The 13,760-nt window shown below is 36.4% G+C and overlaps 1 protein-coding gene across 2 annotated transcripts in view; it reads right to left on the bottom strand.

The window, feature by feature from the left end:
• DIAPH2 (diaphanous related formin 2) overlaps positions 1-13,760 on the bottom strand; it is a 950,551-nt gene that overhangs the window by 198,397 nt on the left and 738,394 nt on the right. For both annotated transcript variants that reach the window (XM_043895289.1, XM_043895287.1), the window contains one exon: positions 9,470-9,605. In XM_043895289.1, coding sequence (XP_043751224.1) covers positions 9,470-9,605 — 136 coding nt within the window. The remainder of the gene's footprint in view (positions 1-9,469; positions 9,606-13,760) is intronic.

Consider the following 13,760-nt stretch of genomic DNA (forward strand, 5'->3'; position numbering starts at 1 on the left):
GGAATATTACTCAGCCATTAAAAAGAATTCATTTGAATCAGTTCTAATGAGATGGATGAAACTGGAGCCCATTATACAGAGTGAAGTAAGCCAGAAATATAAAGAACATTACAGCATACTAACACATACATATGGAATTTAGAAAGATGGTAATGATAACCCTATACGCAAAACAGAAAAAGAGACACAGATGTACAGAAAAGACAGAAAGTTTTGATTTTGAATAAATGGATTTCTTGAAATGTTTGCTGATACAGGGAGAAAGGCAATTTAAATAAATGTAATATCAACCAGATATTCTTTTTTTCTTCATTGTGTAATCACTAGGTTGTGTCCAACACTTTGTGACCCAGTGGACTGTAGCCCATCAGGCTCCTTGGTCTACGACATTTCTCAGGCAAGAATACTGGAGTGCGTAGCCATTTCCTCCTTCAGGGGATCTTCCCAACCCAGGGATCGAACCTGTGTCTCCCACACTGGCAGGCATTGGCAGGCAGATCCTTTATTGCTGAGCCACCAGGGAAGCCTTGTTTCTTCATAAATAGGGCTTATTGTTAGGTCACTGTTTTGCTTTGCATTAGCATCTATGAGTTGCTCATTATCACTTGTAAAATATGATAGAATGTGGCACCTAGTTTGTCTCAGAAATTTATATTATCAGGGGTGCTTCAATACTGTGCTATGCTTTGTTGCTCAGTCATGTCTGACTCTGTGACTCCATAGACTGTAGTCCGCCAGGCTCCTCTGTCTGTGGAGATTCTCCAGGTAAGAATACTGGAATGGGTTTCTATGCCCTCCTCCAGGGGACCTTTCCCAACCCAGGAATCAAATCCAGGTCTCCCACATTGCAGGCAGATTCTTTACCATCTGAGTCATCAGGGAAGTCCAAGCTTTAATACTGCTTGGGATTAATTCTGTTATTTACAGATCTTTACTATTGGTTACTATAATTTAATGCCTGGGGAATGACATTTGGAAACATAATTTTGATCCATCCAGATTAAAATAATGTGAAATGAATTAATTAACTTATAAGATACAATCATTTTAAAACTCAGAAAACTAAAATTGCTATCCACCACTAATGATAGAGCTTAAATGTTTAGGTTTATTGGTTAAAATTTGCTTATTCACTATCAGAAGACTGATTTATCATCAAATCTGACTCAGGTAGCTGTTCTTATAATCATACTAGAAGTAAACAGGTAATTCTAATTTCCATAAAATCTTATATGAGAAGAAGCAAAACTGTTCCTGATTAAATAATATTTGCATAAGAATCACACTTGGAGTTTCCAATTTCAAAATACCCTTTTTGAAATGCATTTATTTTTATTGCTTGCTGTTAGTCCTTGCAATTAATTTGCTGAGTTCCAGAAACATGAAAAGAAAGAGATTTATTCACAAATATTACAAATATTTGGTAAGCTTTCTTACTCTACCTACAGAATTAATTAATTTATTTTTTGTGATCCTTAAATTATTTATCATCTATATTAATACAATCAAAGGTTGGAGAACATAGATTATGCCAAGTACTTGGCACAGTTTACATACTATTACACACATTTTAGAGTACATTTATTGATTTAGCATATGTTTGGCTGCATTTAAATTAGCTTTCTCAATTTTACATTTAAATAAATGATGTATTACTGTGTATGCTTTAATTAAAATTATTTGTGGAATGGCACAATAAATGTTGGTTGGATTAATGAAATAACCTAAGATGTCAAAACATATCAATACATAGTTACATACTGATGAAACTTTGCTGTTCTTAAAAAAAAAAAAAAAAGTCATCAGTGAATCCATTGCTTCCAACACCAAATACCATTTATCCCTCCATCTCTTTTATGAAAATTTTCCTTCGTGTACCACCTTCTTAAAGTGCCACAGGTTGCAACTCCTTTGAAAGGAACATCAGAAATGAGCTAACTCCTTTTTTTCTTCCTCTTTGACTGCTCTCTTCCAGCTATATCCACCTTGTGTTCAACTCTCCTCTCTTGTACTCTGGCTCACTACCTGAGCCAGAACAAATTCCTGAATCAAATTCCTATAATCACCTTGACTCTCCTACCTCATCACATCACAACCCCACATCTGACTTGCAAGACTCCTCACAAGTCTTTCCAACAGTCTTCCTATTTTTCCAACAGTTTCCAATTTCAAACCCTCCTCTGTCAATGATGAAAACGAGGACAATCAGAACCTGAGAAAATATTTACTGAACATTGAACTGTTCATCAGAGACCAATGACATCAACATGTAATTGACAGACTAGAGTATTAGCGACATCAGTCTCTATGGATTACCTCATTTTACGCTCACAATAACAAAGAATGTTCTATTACTCCTTTTTATAGAGGAGGATATTAAGGCACAGAGAGATGAAAGTCTTTGTCAGAGATTATCTGGGTACTCAGTTGTAGATCTAAGACCTGAACGTAGGACCTATCCTTGTCATCACTTTAATGTACTTCCCTGTGGGTCACTGAACAGTTCCTCCACATGAGGCCTTCCACCTTCCATGCTGACATGTGCCAATGCTGACGTTAGTCCCATTTACTTGAATAGTTTCACCCCTGGTTAGCCAAATATTACCCATCCTTCAGAGGCCATAGTTAGTTAACTACGTGAAAAAATAGTTCAACTATTTTTTCAACTCCTTGTGAAACCTTACATCATTTTACCAGATCTCATTGATCTCTCCTTTTAGATAGTCTGAAGTAATCTCTGTTATATATCAGTACACTGTTTGCTGGTTCAGCTTTATCACATCTGAAGAGTAGCAGAATATTTCACCCCAAAATATGCCACTATTTCAAGCTGAAGGTAATTGAGAAGAAGCGGATACCAGAAAAACTCAGCCCTGTAGCTATCTGCCTAAAAGCAGGACATAAATTTGTGAAGGTGTCCCTCTATTACTCTTTATCAGGAATAAAGAGAAGTTATTCATCAGAGACTATTCTAGATAGACTGTTATCCTTTCGGAAACAGCACCAGGGGAACCTACGTAACAGTTTGCCCACTAGCTCTTATCTTCCATTAGTTTCTTCATATATTTACGTTCCCACAATTTGCCACACTAGAAACACAAAGTGCTTTGCTTTTGTCTCATCTAAAAGCTTCTAAAAATGCATTATTCTTTTGCTAAGATGATATATAAGCCCAAGTTCTAACCACCCCTTTGAGTTACTCATCACTGAATGCTCTCAGGTATATGCATGATGCATGTATTAATACATCTGTTCATTTTTCTCCTGTTAATCTGCCTTTTGTCCATGTAATTTATAGGGCCCCAGTCAATGAACAGTTTTTTTCTCACCTACACATCTCTGACAAAACTGTAAACTAAAAAGGATGGGGACTATGTCTTGAACTTTTTTCTGAATTCTTCAGTAAGCACAAAATGACTCATCATTAGCAGCAGCAAGAATTTTCTAGGCTCTGTGTTATGTACTACACTTAATTATCTCATTTAATCTTCACTAAAACAATAGGAGGCAAATGTCATTATCCTCCATTATGAATGAGGTAACTGAGGCATGAAGAGATGAAGGAAGAGAACAAGGTCATAAAGTGAGTAGGTGGCAGAGCTAGGACTGATCTCCACTTTTGTAATGCAGAGATGTTAATAACTTTTTAATCATGTCACTTAATGTTTACAAATGATGCTTTCTTTAATATATACCCATGTCTTTTTTCTCTTTTACAATAAAAAATACTATTTCTTATTGTGGGCTTTGCCTGTGGATTTCTAATTCTTTCAAAATGGAGCCTTGAAACATGGCTTTTTTTTGGGGGGGGGGAGACATGGCATTTTATAATGGATTTAACTGTAAAGATGTAATTATCTGGCTGCTTGGTTTCCATGATATCTTTACTTAATACTGAGTTTGGTTGATCACATCCAGATTACAGAAATAATCTTTTGTGGTTGCTTTATCCCATTATTGCTCGGGATAATTAGATTCTAAAATATTTCCTCATGATGAATGTATATAATTTTGCATGCCAGATAAATACATCTTGTTGTTGTTACTCATTAGCTATATGGGATCACAGGAGATTTTTAAAAAGGGATGGTCTGCCAATTTTGCAAAGTTCATATGAAACAGAAACTTTACAGAAAAAGTATCTGTGTTTTTAAAGTCATTTGCAATTTTCAAATGACTTTCTTTACCCAAGGACTCTTTACTTGACTACCTTTGTACAGGTAAGATTTCCTCATTCCAAATGAATCTATCTCCAGTCACATGTGCATGAACTATCTCTACAGCTTATATTATATGTAGCTCACAATGGTAATCTAGTGTTCTATATCAGTTCTTTCAGTGGAAAATGGATAACACTGTTATAACTGGACACATTTACAAGTTCTTTGAATCACTTTCGGATGGCACCTCATTCTCATGTCTTCCATGGATTCACCTTTTATGTAGCTCCATCATGCCTCCTCCCAGACTCAAAAGAATGTCTGCAACTGACTTCCACCTAGTTAACAGTAGTATCTTTTACAAGATACTAAGAAACTCACTGACACTGAACGCCGTTTTGATATCCAGTTACCAAACTCTGTTTTTATTCTTTCTTTTCTGCATCTTTGATCTTCTTAAGATTATATAATTTCAATGGAAGGATCTCTTTTTAAAACATATTTGCAAGTACTAACACACATATACTCTAATTGTAAAATAATATTACAATAAACAATAACAATAATAAGATGTGAGAGTTGGACCATAAAGAAGGCTGAGCACCAAAGAATTGATGCTTTCAAACTGGAGAAGACCATTGAGAGTCCTCTGGAAAGCAAGGAGATCAAACCAGTCAATCCTAAAGGAAATCAATCCTGAATATTCATTGGAAGGACTGAAGTTGAAGCTCTAATACTTTGACTGCCTGATACAAAGAGCCGACTCATTAGAAAAGACCCTGATGCTTGGAAAGTTTGAGGGTAGAAGAAGGAGGCGACAGAGGATGAGATGGTTGGATGGCATCACCGACTCAATGGAAATGAGTTTGAGCAAACTCTGGGAGATGGTGAAGGACAGGGAAACCTGGCATGCCACAGTCCACAGGATCACAAAGAGTCGGATACCACATAGCTACTGAACAATGAACGACACTTGCTACATATGGGCCACCAATCAAGAACCTAATGGTGAGGTCAAACTGGAGTTAAGTTGGACCTCTAATCCAACATGACTGGTTTCCCTTCGCCATGCGAAGGGACAGATGTGTACACATGGAGAATGCCATGTGAAGACTTAAGTTATGCTGCCACAAGCCAAGGAACTAACAGAAACAAAGGGAGAAGCCTGGAATGGATGGATCCTTCCCTAGTGTTTTCAGAAAGAGCAGCACCCTGCCAATACCTTCATTTCAGATTTCTGCCCTCCAGAAGTGGGAGACAATAAACCTTGTTGTTCTAAGCCATCCAGTTTGTGGTATTTTCTTATAGAAGGCCTAGGAAACTAATAAGCTTGCATGCCTGCGTGTGTGCTCAGTCGTGTGCAACTCTTTGCAACTCCATGGACTTAGCCCACCAAGCTCCTCTGTCCATGGGATTTTCCAGGCAAGAACACTGGAGTGGGTTGAAATTTCCTCCTGCAGTGGCTCTTCCCAACCCAGGGATCAAACTCATGTCTCCTGTAGCCCCTGCATTGGCAGACAGATTCTTTACTACTGAGCCACCTGGGAAGACTAGGTAACTAATATATCCTAACTTTAATAATCAAAAACCAATGATTCTCAAGTGTGTCTTTCTCATCTAAACCTTTCCCGGGTTTCATATGCACACACACAATAGCTTCTTAGATATTTCCCATCTTTACAACGTTTCTTAAAATGACACGAGATTCAAAATGTCACCTATCATGTAATTCTCCTGATGAAGTCTGCTCTATTTGTGAATTGTTTTTTATTTATTAAATTGATTTATTTATTAAAGAAGGTACCACCTTCTTTAATGCCCCCTTCCCTTGATTCTCCCATCTAAAATTTTCAGGGTCAGTGAATTCTACATTTTAATAGTTCTCTGGTGATGGTTAATTTTATGTGTCAGCTTGACTGGGCCATGGTATCCACATATTAGTTCAGAGTAATGAGGGTGTTTTTGGATGAGATAAATATTTAAGTCAATGGATTTTTTAGTAAATCAGATCGCCCTTTGTAATGCAGGTGGGCCTCATCCAATCAACTGAAGTTCTGAAAAGATCAAAAAACTGATTGCCCCTGAGCAAGAGGGAATTCTACCAGCAGATTGCCTTTGGACTTGAACTGCAACATGGGTTCTTCCCTGGCTCTCCAGGGTGCCATCCTACTCTGCAGATTTTCCACATGCCAGCTTCTATAATCACATGAGCCAATTCCTTAAAATAAATCTGTCTATACATATCCACAACCTATAGAATAGAATACACTTCTTACTGGTGACTTCTGTAATGGCACTACGATTGCATTAATTCAGGCCACCATCTTCTCTTGTCAAGACTGTGATAACCTCTTAACCTCTGTTGTCTCATGCTGTTCCCTTTTCAGTCAATTCTCTATGCTTTTGTCAAAATGATCTTTCTAAGAAACCTATAAAAGCACATTAACTTTCTATGTAGAAGCATTCATAGATTTACCATAGCTCTCAGTGTAAGACCCTTAGCATAACCAAGAGAATGCACAATCTATCCTCTACCTCTTCCAGCTTCTTCTTTCAGTACTCCTCCATGCACATAAGGGAGCTAATATTCAGTGCTATTCTACTGATTCTATCACCTATTAAGTGAGAACTTCCTGCAAATACCCACTGCCATGCTGTGCTCTACTCCTTCCCCTAATTGAGTGATCATCAGTCAGGACCTCTTCTTTTGATCCTAATTATGAAACTTGCTTGCTAAATTATGTTGATACTATCTTATTTTACCTTGGCAGTTTACTTTTTTCTTTTTATTATTTTTAAAATGTCCTGGTGGCTCAGACATTAAAGAATCTGCCTGCAATGCAGGAGACATAGTTTCGATCCCTGGAATTTTGAAGATCCCTTGGAGAAGGGAATGGCTACCCAGTCTAGTATTCGTGTCTGGAGAATCCCATGGACAGAGAAGCCTGGCAGGCCACAGTCCACGCGGTGGCAAAGAGTTGGACACCACTGACCAACTAACACTTTCCCCTTTCCCCTCACAGTGATTTACAATATTGTGTTAGTTTCAGGTGTACAGTGCAGTGATTCAGTTATATGTGTGTATGTATACACACACACACACACAGGCGTACACACACACACACACACACACACACACACATATGGCAGAAGATATATCCCACCCAATCCAAACAGACAGAAAATAACTAGGCTTGGGGAAAGACCTCACCTTTAACACAGATTTTATGGAGTGGGCATGAATCAGCAAAGAAACAGAGTGAAAAACACCTCAATCTCCACACCTTGAAATGTGTGTGTCTATGAGTATATGTGTGTGCTTGTGTTTGGGAGACCCAAATGTTCCACTGAGATTCTGCCTCAATCAAAATTAGGGATGTTGGCGTATCTGTGCAATGACTTGCAAGAGCTGTCATGCTCCATTTTCCTCTGAGTAAATCAGTCATTTATTGAGAATATATATATATATATATATATATATATATATATATATGTATATTCTTTTTTACATTCATTTCCATTATGGTATTTTACAAGATACTGAATATAGTTCCCTGTGCCATAAGTGGGACCTTGCTGTTTATCCATTCTGTATACTTTTTTTCTTTGAAAATTATGCTTATTTCCTGGGCAAAAAAATAAACTGTAGTCACTTCCTAAAAATTTGTATGTATTTTAAAGGTATGAAGAAACTAGTAGCAATATCACTTTAGAAGATTTGCCAAATATCACTTTAGAAGATTTATGGCAGAATAATTGATAATGGGGCTTCCCTGGAGGCTCAGATTGTAAAGAATCTGCATGCAATGCAGGAGACCGGGGTTCGATCCCTGGGTCAGGAAGATACCCTGGAGAAGGGAGTGGCAACCCACTCCAGTATTCCTGCCTGGAGAATTCCATGAACAGAGGAGCCTGGTGGGCTACAGTCTGTGAGATTGCAGAGTTGGATGCGACTGAGCGACCAACACTTTCACTTTCAATTATAATAAATACTTGTAATTAAAAATGCATAACAATAATTAAAAATTAACTTTGGCCACAGACTGCCTAGGTTCAGATCTTGGTTCTACCTCCTACTCTATGTCAACTTGGACAACTCCCTTAACTTCTCTGTGCCTCTGTTTCCTCATCTTAAAATGAGATAGTAATACTCTTCTGTTAGGGTTTTGTGAGGATTAAATAAATTCAAATGCATAAAATCCTAGAACAGTTCCTGATACACAGTAAGTACTGTATGTTTGCTGTTGTTGCTCTTGTTATTGTTATTATTTGACAATGGCATTTATAAGTGTACAGATGCTATCACCAGACTATTTAGATTCTAATCTTGCTTCTAATACTTCCTATTTGTGTGACCTTGGCAAGTTCCTTAATTTCTATGAGCTTCAGTTTCCTCGTCTGTAAAATGAGATAATAATAGCATCTGTCTCAGAGAGATGTTATGAAGATTAATGTTCTTAAAATATGTGAAAGCCTTAGAACAGTGCTTGGCACATAGTAAACATTATACAGTGCTTGCAATTCTGAATATCATATATTTAGAAACAGGTAGTCCATATTAATCATATTATCTTGCATCCTGTTCAGATTTTGTTTTGTTTTTAAATTCTCTAACCCTCAGTGGCAAAGGCTATGCTTTTTCATTATTCAGTTGCAGGTACCTGAGGCTGATCACTTTCTTTCCTCCCTCTCTTCTTTAAAAAGAAAACAAAACCAAAGCAAAAAGATCCACCTTTTATAGGCAGTCATTCTTGCTAACCAAGAAAACAACTTACTTCATACTATGTGGATATACCAGTATTTTATTCATAGGCTCACAGCTGGACAAGGTGCTTTCTCCCTACTTTTTTTTCAACTTTTAATAGTGCTGTCAATATCCATTAAGACGTGAAATGTTCAAGATCCCAAAGGAGGGTGTTAGTCATTGCTGTACTATCAATAGGCACGTGCCAATAAAATAAAATTAAAACCATAAGGCTCATCTCCCCAGACCAGTGTTTCTCTTTTCATCTCACTCTCTTCTTCTCTTACCACTGCCTCATTCAGAACATATATAATTTGATTAAAAAAATGAAAAGAAAGAGTGTTGCAACAACATATTACCTTGCATTGGCTATCAAAAATCCTGTGTTCAGTGTAGGATGACAAGAAATAAAGATAATGAGAGACATTTGATAAAGGTAACTAATAATATGGTAAATTTTCTACCAAAACCATAATTATTCAGTTTATAATTCAAAATTAATTAAATGCAATTACTTTACACTTCATATGTCTTTTTTTTTTTTTTAAATGGAAGCACTTCATACCTTTGTTTATATCAATGAGTTGTTTCTTTTTCTTCTGGCGTTCCAACTTTTCTTGTTCAGCTTTCTCTTTTGCAAGCTTTGCCCTCCTAGTCTTCTCTTCCAGTTCTTTTCTCTTGTTGTTTTCTTTCACTGCTTCCTGTACATGTAAACAAAGTTAAAAATTCTTACATTGCCTATATATTAGAGGACTTGTGCAATTTTAAAATTTTAAATACACATGTGTAGATGTTCAGAGATGGAATAGTATTATAGCAGCTTTTAGATATGTGCATGTACTTTTGAGAGGATGAAATAAACCTAAGATATTTCTTCTTGAAAAAAAAAAAGGTATATTCAGGATTTAATTGCTATTACCTGGGGTGCTAGAAAATTAGAAACATGAATATTTACAGATTTACCAATAAACATTCTGTCTCTGTTGTTGAAATGTGAAATAGCTTTGATACACAAGAAAAAGTTTAATAGGGAAATATGGTTAGCAGGTATTCTACCACTTTTTTTTTACACTTTCCCCTTTCCTGAAAAATGTTTTTTTAAAACCAACTGATAAGATTTTGTGAGGGAAAATGAGATACATTTATAAAGTACTTAGAACACTTAGTCTATGACAATGATGGTGGTGGGTGTGGTGGTGGTCATCATTAAATCTAATGGTGCAAGACATGAAACAATCAGCCATATTGTCACAGCAAAGACAAACCTGCAAGTTTAATAGCATTTACATGTCAAGATCTTTAGGAATGCTGAAATGCACTTCCAGTTATTGTGTGTTTTATTTTGCATAGATTATGTGTGGAACTCAAGGTAATCAGTACATTTCATCAGACAGTATGGGAAAAAGTTAGAGTCAAAAGTTCAGCTGGACTAATGGTACTTTAGAGAAGAGTCATTTTAGAGAAATCACTAATACAGAGACACATCAACTCCAAGTTCCTTCCATCAAATTGTTCTGCTTTTCTTTTTCCTATTCTAATTCATTAGACCTATTTCACAGCATGTACCAACTATTTCACAGAAACTATTTTGTTCCAAAAACCCCAAAGAAGACTCAGTAACAAGAATACATCTACAAGGCTTGGCCTGGAGGTACCTATATTGAAATATTTGTTCTACATATTAAAAGATATAATAGTTTTCATTTATTTAGTTTTAAAAACCTTTATTTGTATTTATTTATTTATTTGACTATGCCACGTCTTAGTTGCAGCATGCAGGATCAATCTTCATTGTGGCATGAGGGATCATTCTTTTTAGTTGAGGCATGTTGGAATCATTAGATGGACCATGTGGGATCTTAGTTCCCCAACCAGGGGTCGAACCCAGGCCCCCTGCAATGGGAGTATGGAATCTTAGCCACTGGACTACCAGGGAAGTCCCTATAATAGATTTCAAAAGCCTTTAAAAAGCGCTTTCAAAATATTCTTCTGATTTGCAAGAATTATTGGTACCTCTCCCTTCTACTACTGCTATCATACTAGCACATCTAGAATTATGCTAAGAGCACAAAATACTCTGGCTCCTGTAGACAAACTCAAAGAATTACCACTTAAACTTGAATAATAGAATCATAATTTTGGAGCAGCATTTCTCAACTTCAGCACTGTTGTCATTTGGGGCAAGACAATTCTTGGTTGTAGGCTTCCCAGGTGGCTCAGTGGTAAAGAATCCGCCTGCCAAGCAGGAGACATGGGTTTGATCCCTGGATTAGGAAGGTCCCCTGGAGAAGTAAATGGCAACCCATTCCAGTATTCTTGCTGGGAAATTCCATGGACATAGGAGCCCAATGGGGTACAGTCCATGGGGTCACAAAGAGTTGTATACAACTTAGCAACAACAATAAATTCTTTGTTGGGGGAGTGCCATGTGTCTTGTAAGATATTTAGCAGCACTCTTGACCTCCACTGACTAGACGCCGGTAGCACCTCTTTCTGGTTGTGACAGCCAAAATGTCTCCAGAGACTGGCAGATGTTACCCAGGTTGAGAACCACTAACCTAGGGGGTTTTATAGAAATTATTCACCAAAAACTGAAAATTGCCTGTTCCACTGAAAGAATCTTCTTTTTGCAGATATGGAAACTGAGTTCTGAATGAGTTTAACTACTTGTCTAAGGTCACACATTTATGTAATTGCAAAGTTGGGAAAAGAACTCATGTCTCTCCTCAGTGTTTAATGTTTGTTTGATTCTTTGAGGAAGAAAAGATAAGTGGATATGACACCAAAAGCACAGACAACCAAAGAAAGAAACAGATAAATAAAACCTCATCAAAACTAAAAACTTTTATCTATCAAAGAACATTGTCAAGGGAATTCCCTGGCGGTCCAGTGGTTAGAACTTGGCACTCTCACTGCCAGGGCCTGGGTTCAATCCCTGGTTGGGGTACTAAGGTCCCACAAGCTGTGTGGTGCAGCCAAAAGGGAGGGGAAAACAAAAACAACAACACAGAATGGGAGAAAATATTTGTAAGTCGTATATCTGATAGGAATATATAAATCTTTTACTAATCAACCATAAAAAGACAAGTAACCCAACTAAAAATGGGGAAAAGATTTAAACTGATATTTCTGCAAAGCAGATAGAGAGCCAATAAGTATAGGAAAAGACATTTGACATCATTAGTCACTAGGGAACTACAAATCAAAATCACAATGAGGTACCACTTTATGAATACTAAGATGGCTATAATAAAAAAAAACAACAAAACAGATAATAACAAGTGAGGAATTGGAAAAATTCGAATGCCTTGCATTGCTGGTGTGAAAGTAAAATAGTGAGTCATCTTGGAAAGCTCTCTGAGTTTTTCAAAATGCTAAACATAGAGTTACAATAGGACCCAACAATTCCACTTCTGGATATGTATCCAAGAGAAAAGAAAACACATGTTCATACAAAAACATGTGCAAGACTTTTCATTAGAAGAATTATTTCCAATAGCCAGTAAGTGGAGACAACCCAAACGTCTATCAGCTGATAAATGGATAAACAAAATGTGGTACATACTGTTTATGGAATATTATTCGAACATAAGAAGAATAAAGTACTGATACATGACACGACATGAATGAACCTTAAAATATTATGCTAAGTGAAAGAAAGTCAAACACAAAAGGCCACATATGGTATGATTCCATTCATATGTAGTGTCCAGAATAGACAAATCCATGGAGAGAGAAAGTAGACTATTGGTTGACAGGAGAAGGAGGAGTGGGGAATGGAGAATGACTGTTAATGAGTATGGGGCTTCTTTTTGGTCATGATGAAAATGTTCTGGAATTACGTAGTGGTGATCATTGCAGAAACTTGTGAATATATTAAAAACCACTGATTTGGTACTTCAAAAGGGTGAATTTTATGATATGTAAATTATATCTCAATAAAAATTAATAAAATAAAAAATAAGTATTTGAAAAAGGCAGGATTGAAATAGAATTGTAACTTAGAAAAAAAGGCAACATGCAAAGGCAACATACATTCAGGCTCTGATACTAACAAGTTGCATGATCTTTGGTAAGTAACATAAGAGGAGGTGAGTAGCAGAAGAGAGAAGGGAGGTTAATGCTTGTGTATATTTTATTACCAGTCAGATTTCTGATCTGGTGAACCATCAACCAACATCTGGATGGATGCTTCCATTATCAGTCTACTGGACTATTTAGCTGTTGAGTGCTGTCATTTATTATGAAGATAGAAAAAACTGGTAACTTGCAGTTGTATTTCTTTCTTGTCCTGATAATAACAGCTATTTTTTAATGGAAATTTATTATGTGCCAGGTATTTAAAGTAAAGAACTTCAAATATTTATAGAAATCCTACAAAATAACTAGTATTTGTTCTCATTTTACAGATGGTAAAGGGAGGTTAAATGAGATGTCCAAGGCTCTGCAGGTACTTAAATACCAGAACCACAAATGTTCACTCACATTACCATGATGCCTTCCAAATAAAGTTGTCAGATAAAAAACAGGACACTCAGCTAAATGTGAATGTTAGATAGTATTTCATTCTTTTTTATGACTGAGTAATAACATGAATTTCTCTTTTTTTTTTTAGTTTAAGTATATCCCATTCAATACTTAGCATATACTTATATCAAAAAATTTCATGCAATAGTTGGGACATCTTGATACTAAAACTCATTCATTCTCCATGCAATATTTGGGATATACTCATTTTAGAAAATCAGGTAATATGTGGGACATTGATAACAAAAGATTTTAGCATAGTTTATCTGAAATTCAACTTTAACTGGGCATCTAGTATTTTTATGTGAAAAATGTGGCAACCTTATTCC

The sequence above is a fragment of the Cervus elaphus genome, chromosome X (assembly GCF_910594005.1).
Source record: "Cervus elaphus chromosome X, mCerEla1.1, whole genome shotgun sequence".
NCBI lineage: Eukaryota > Metazoa > Chordata > Mammalia > Artiodactyla > Cervidae > Cervus > Cervus elaphus.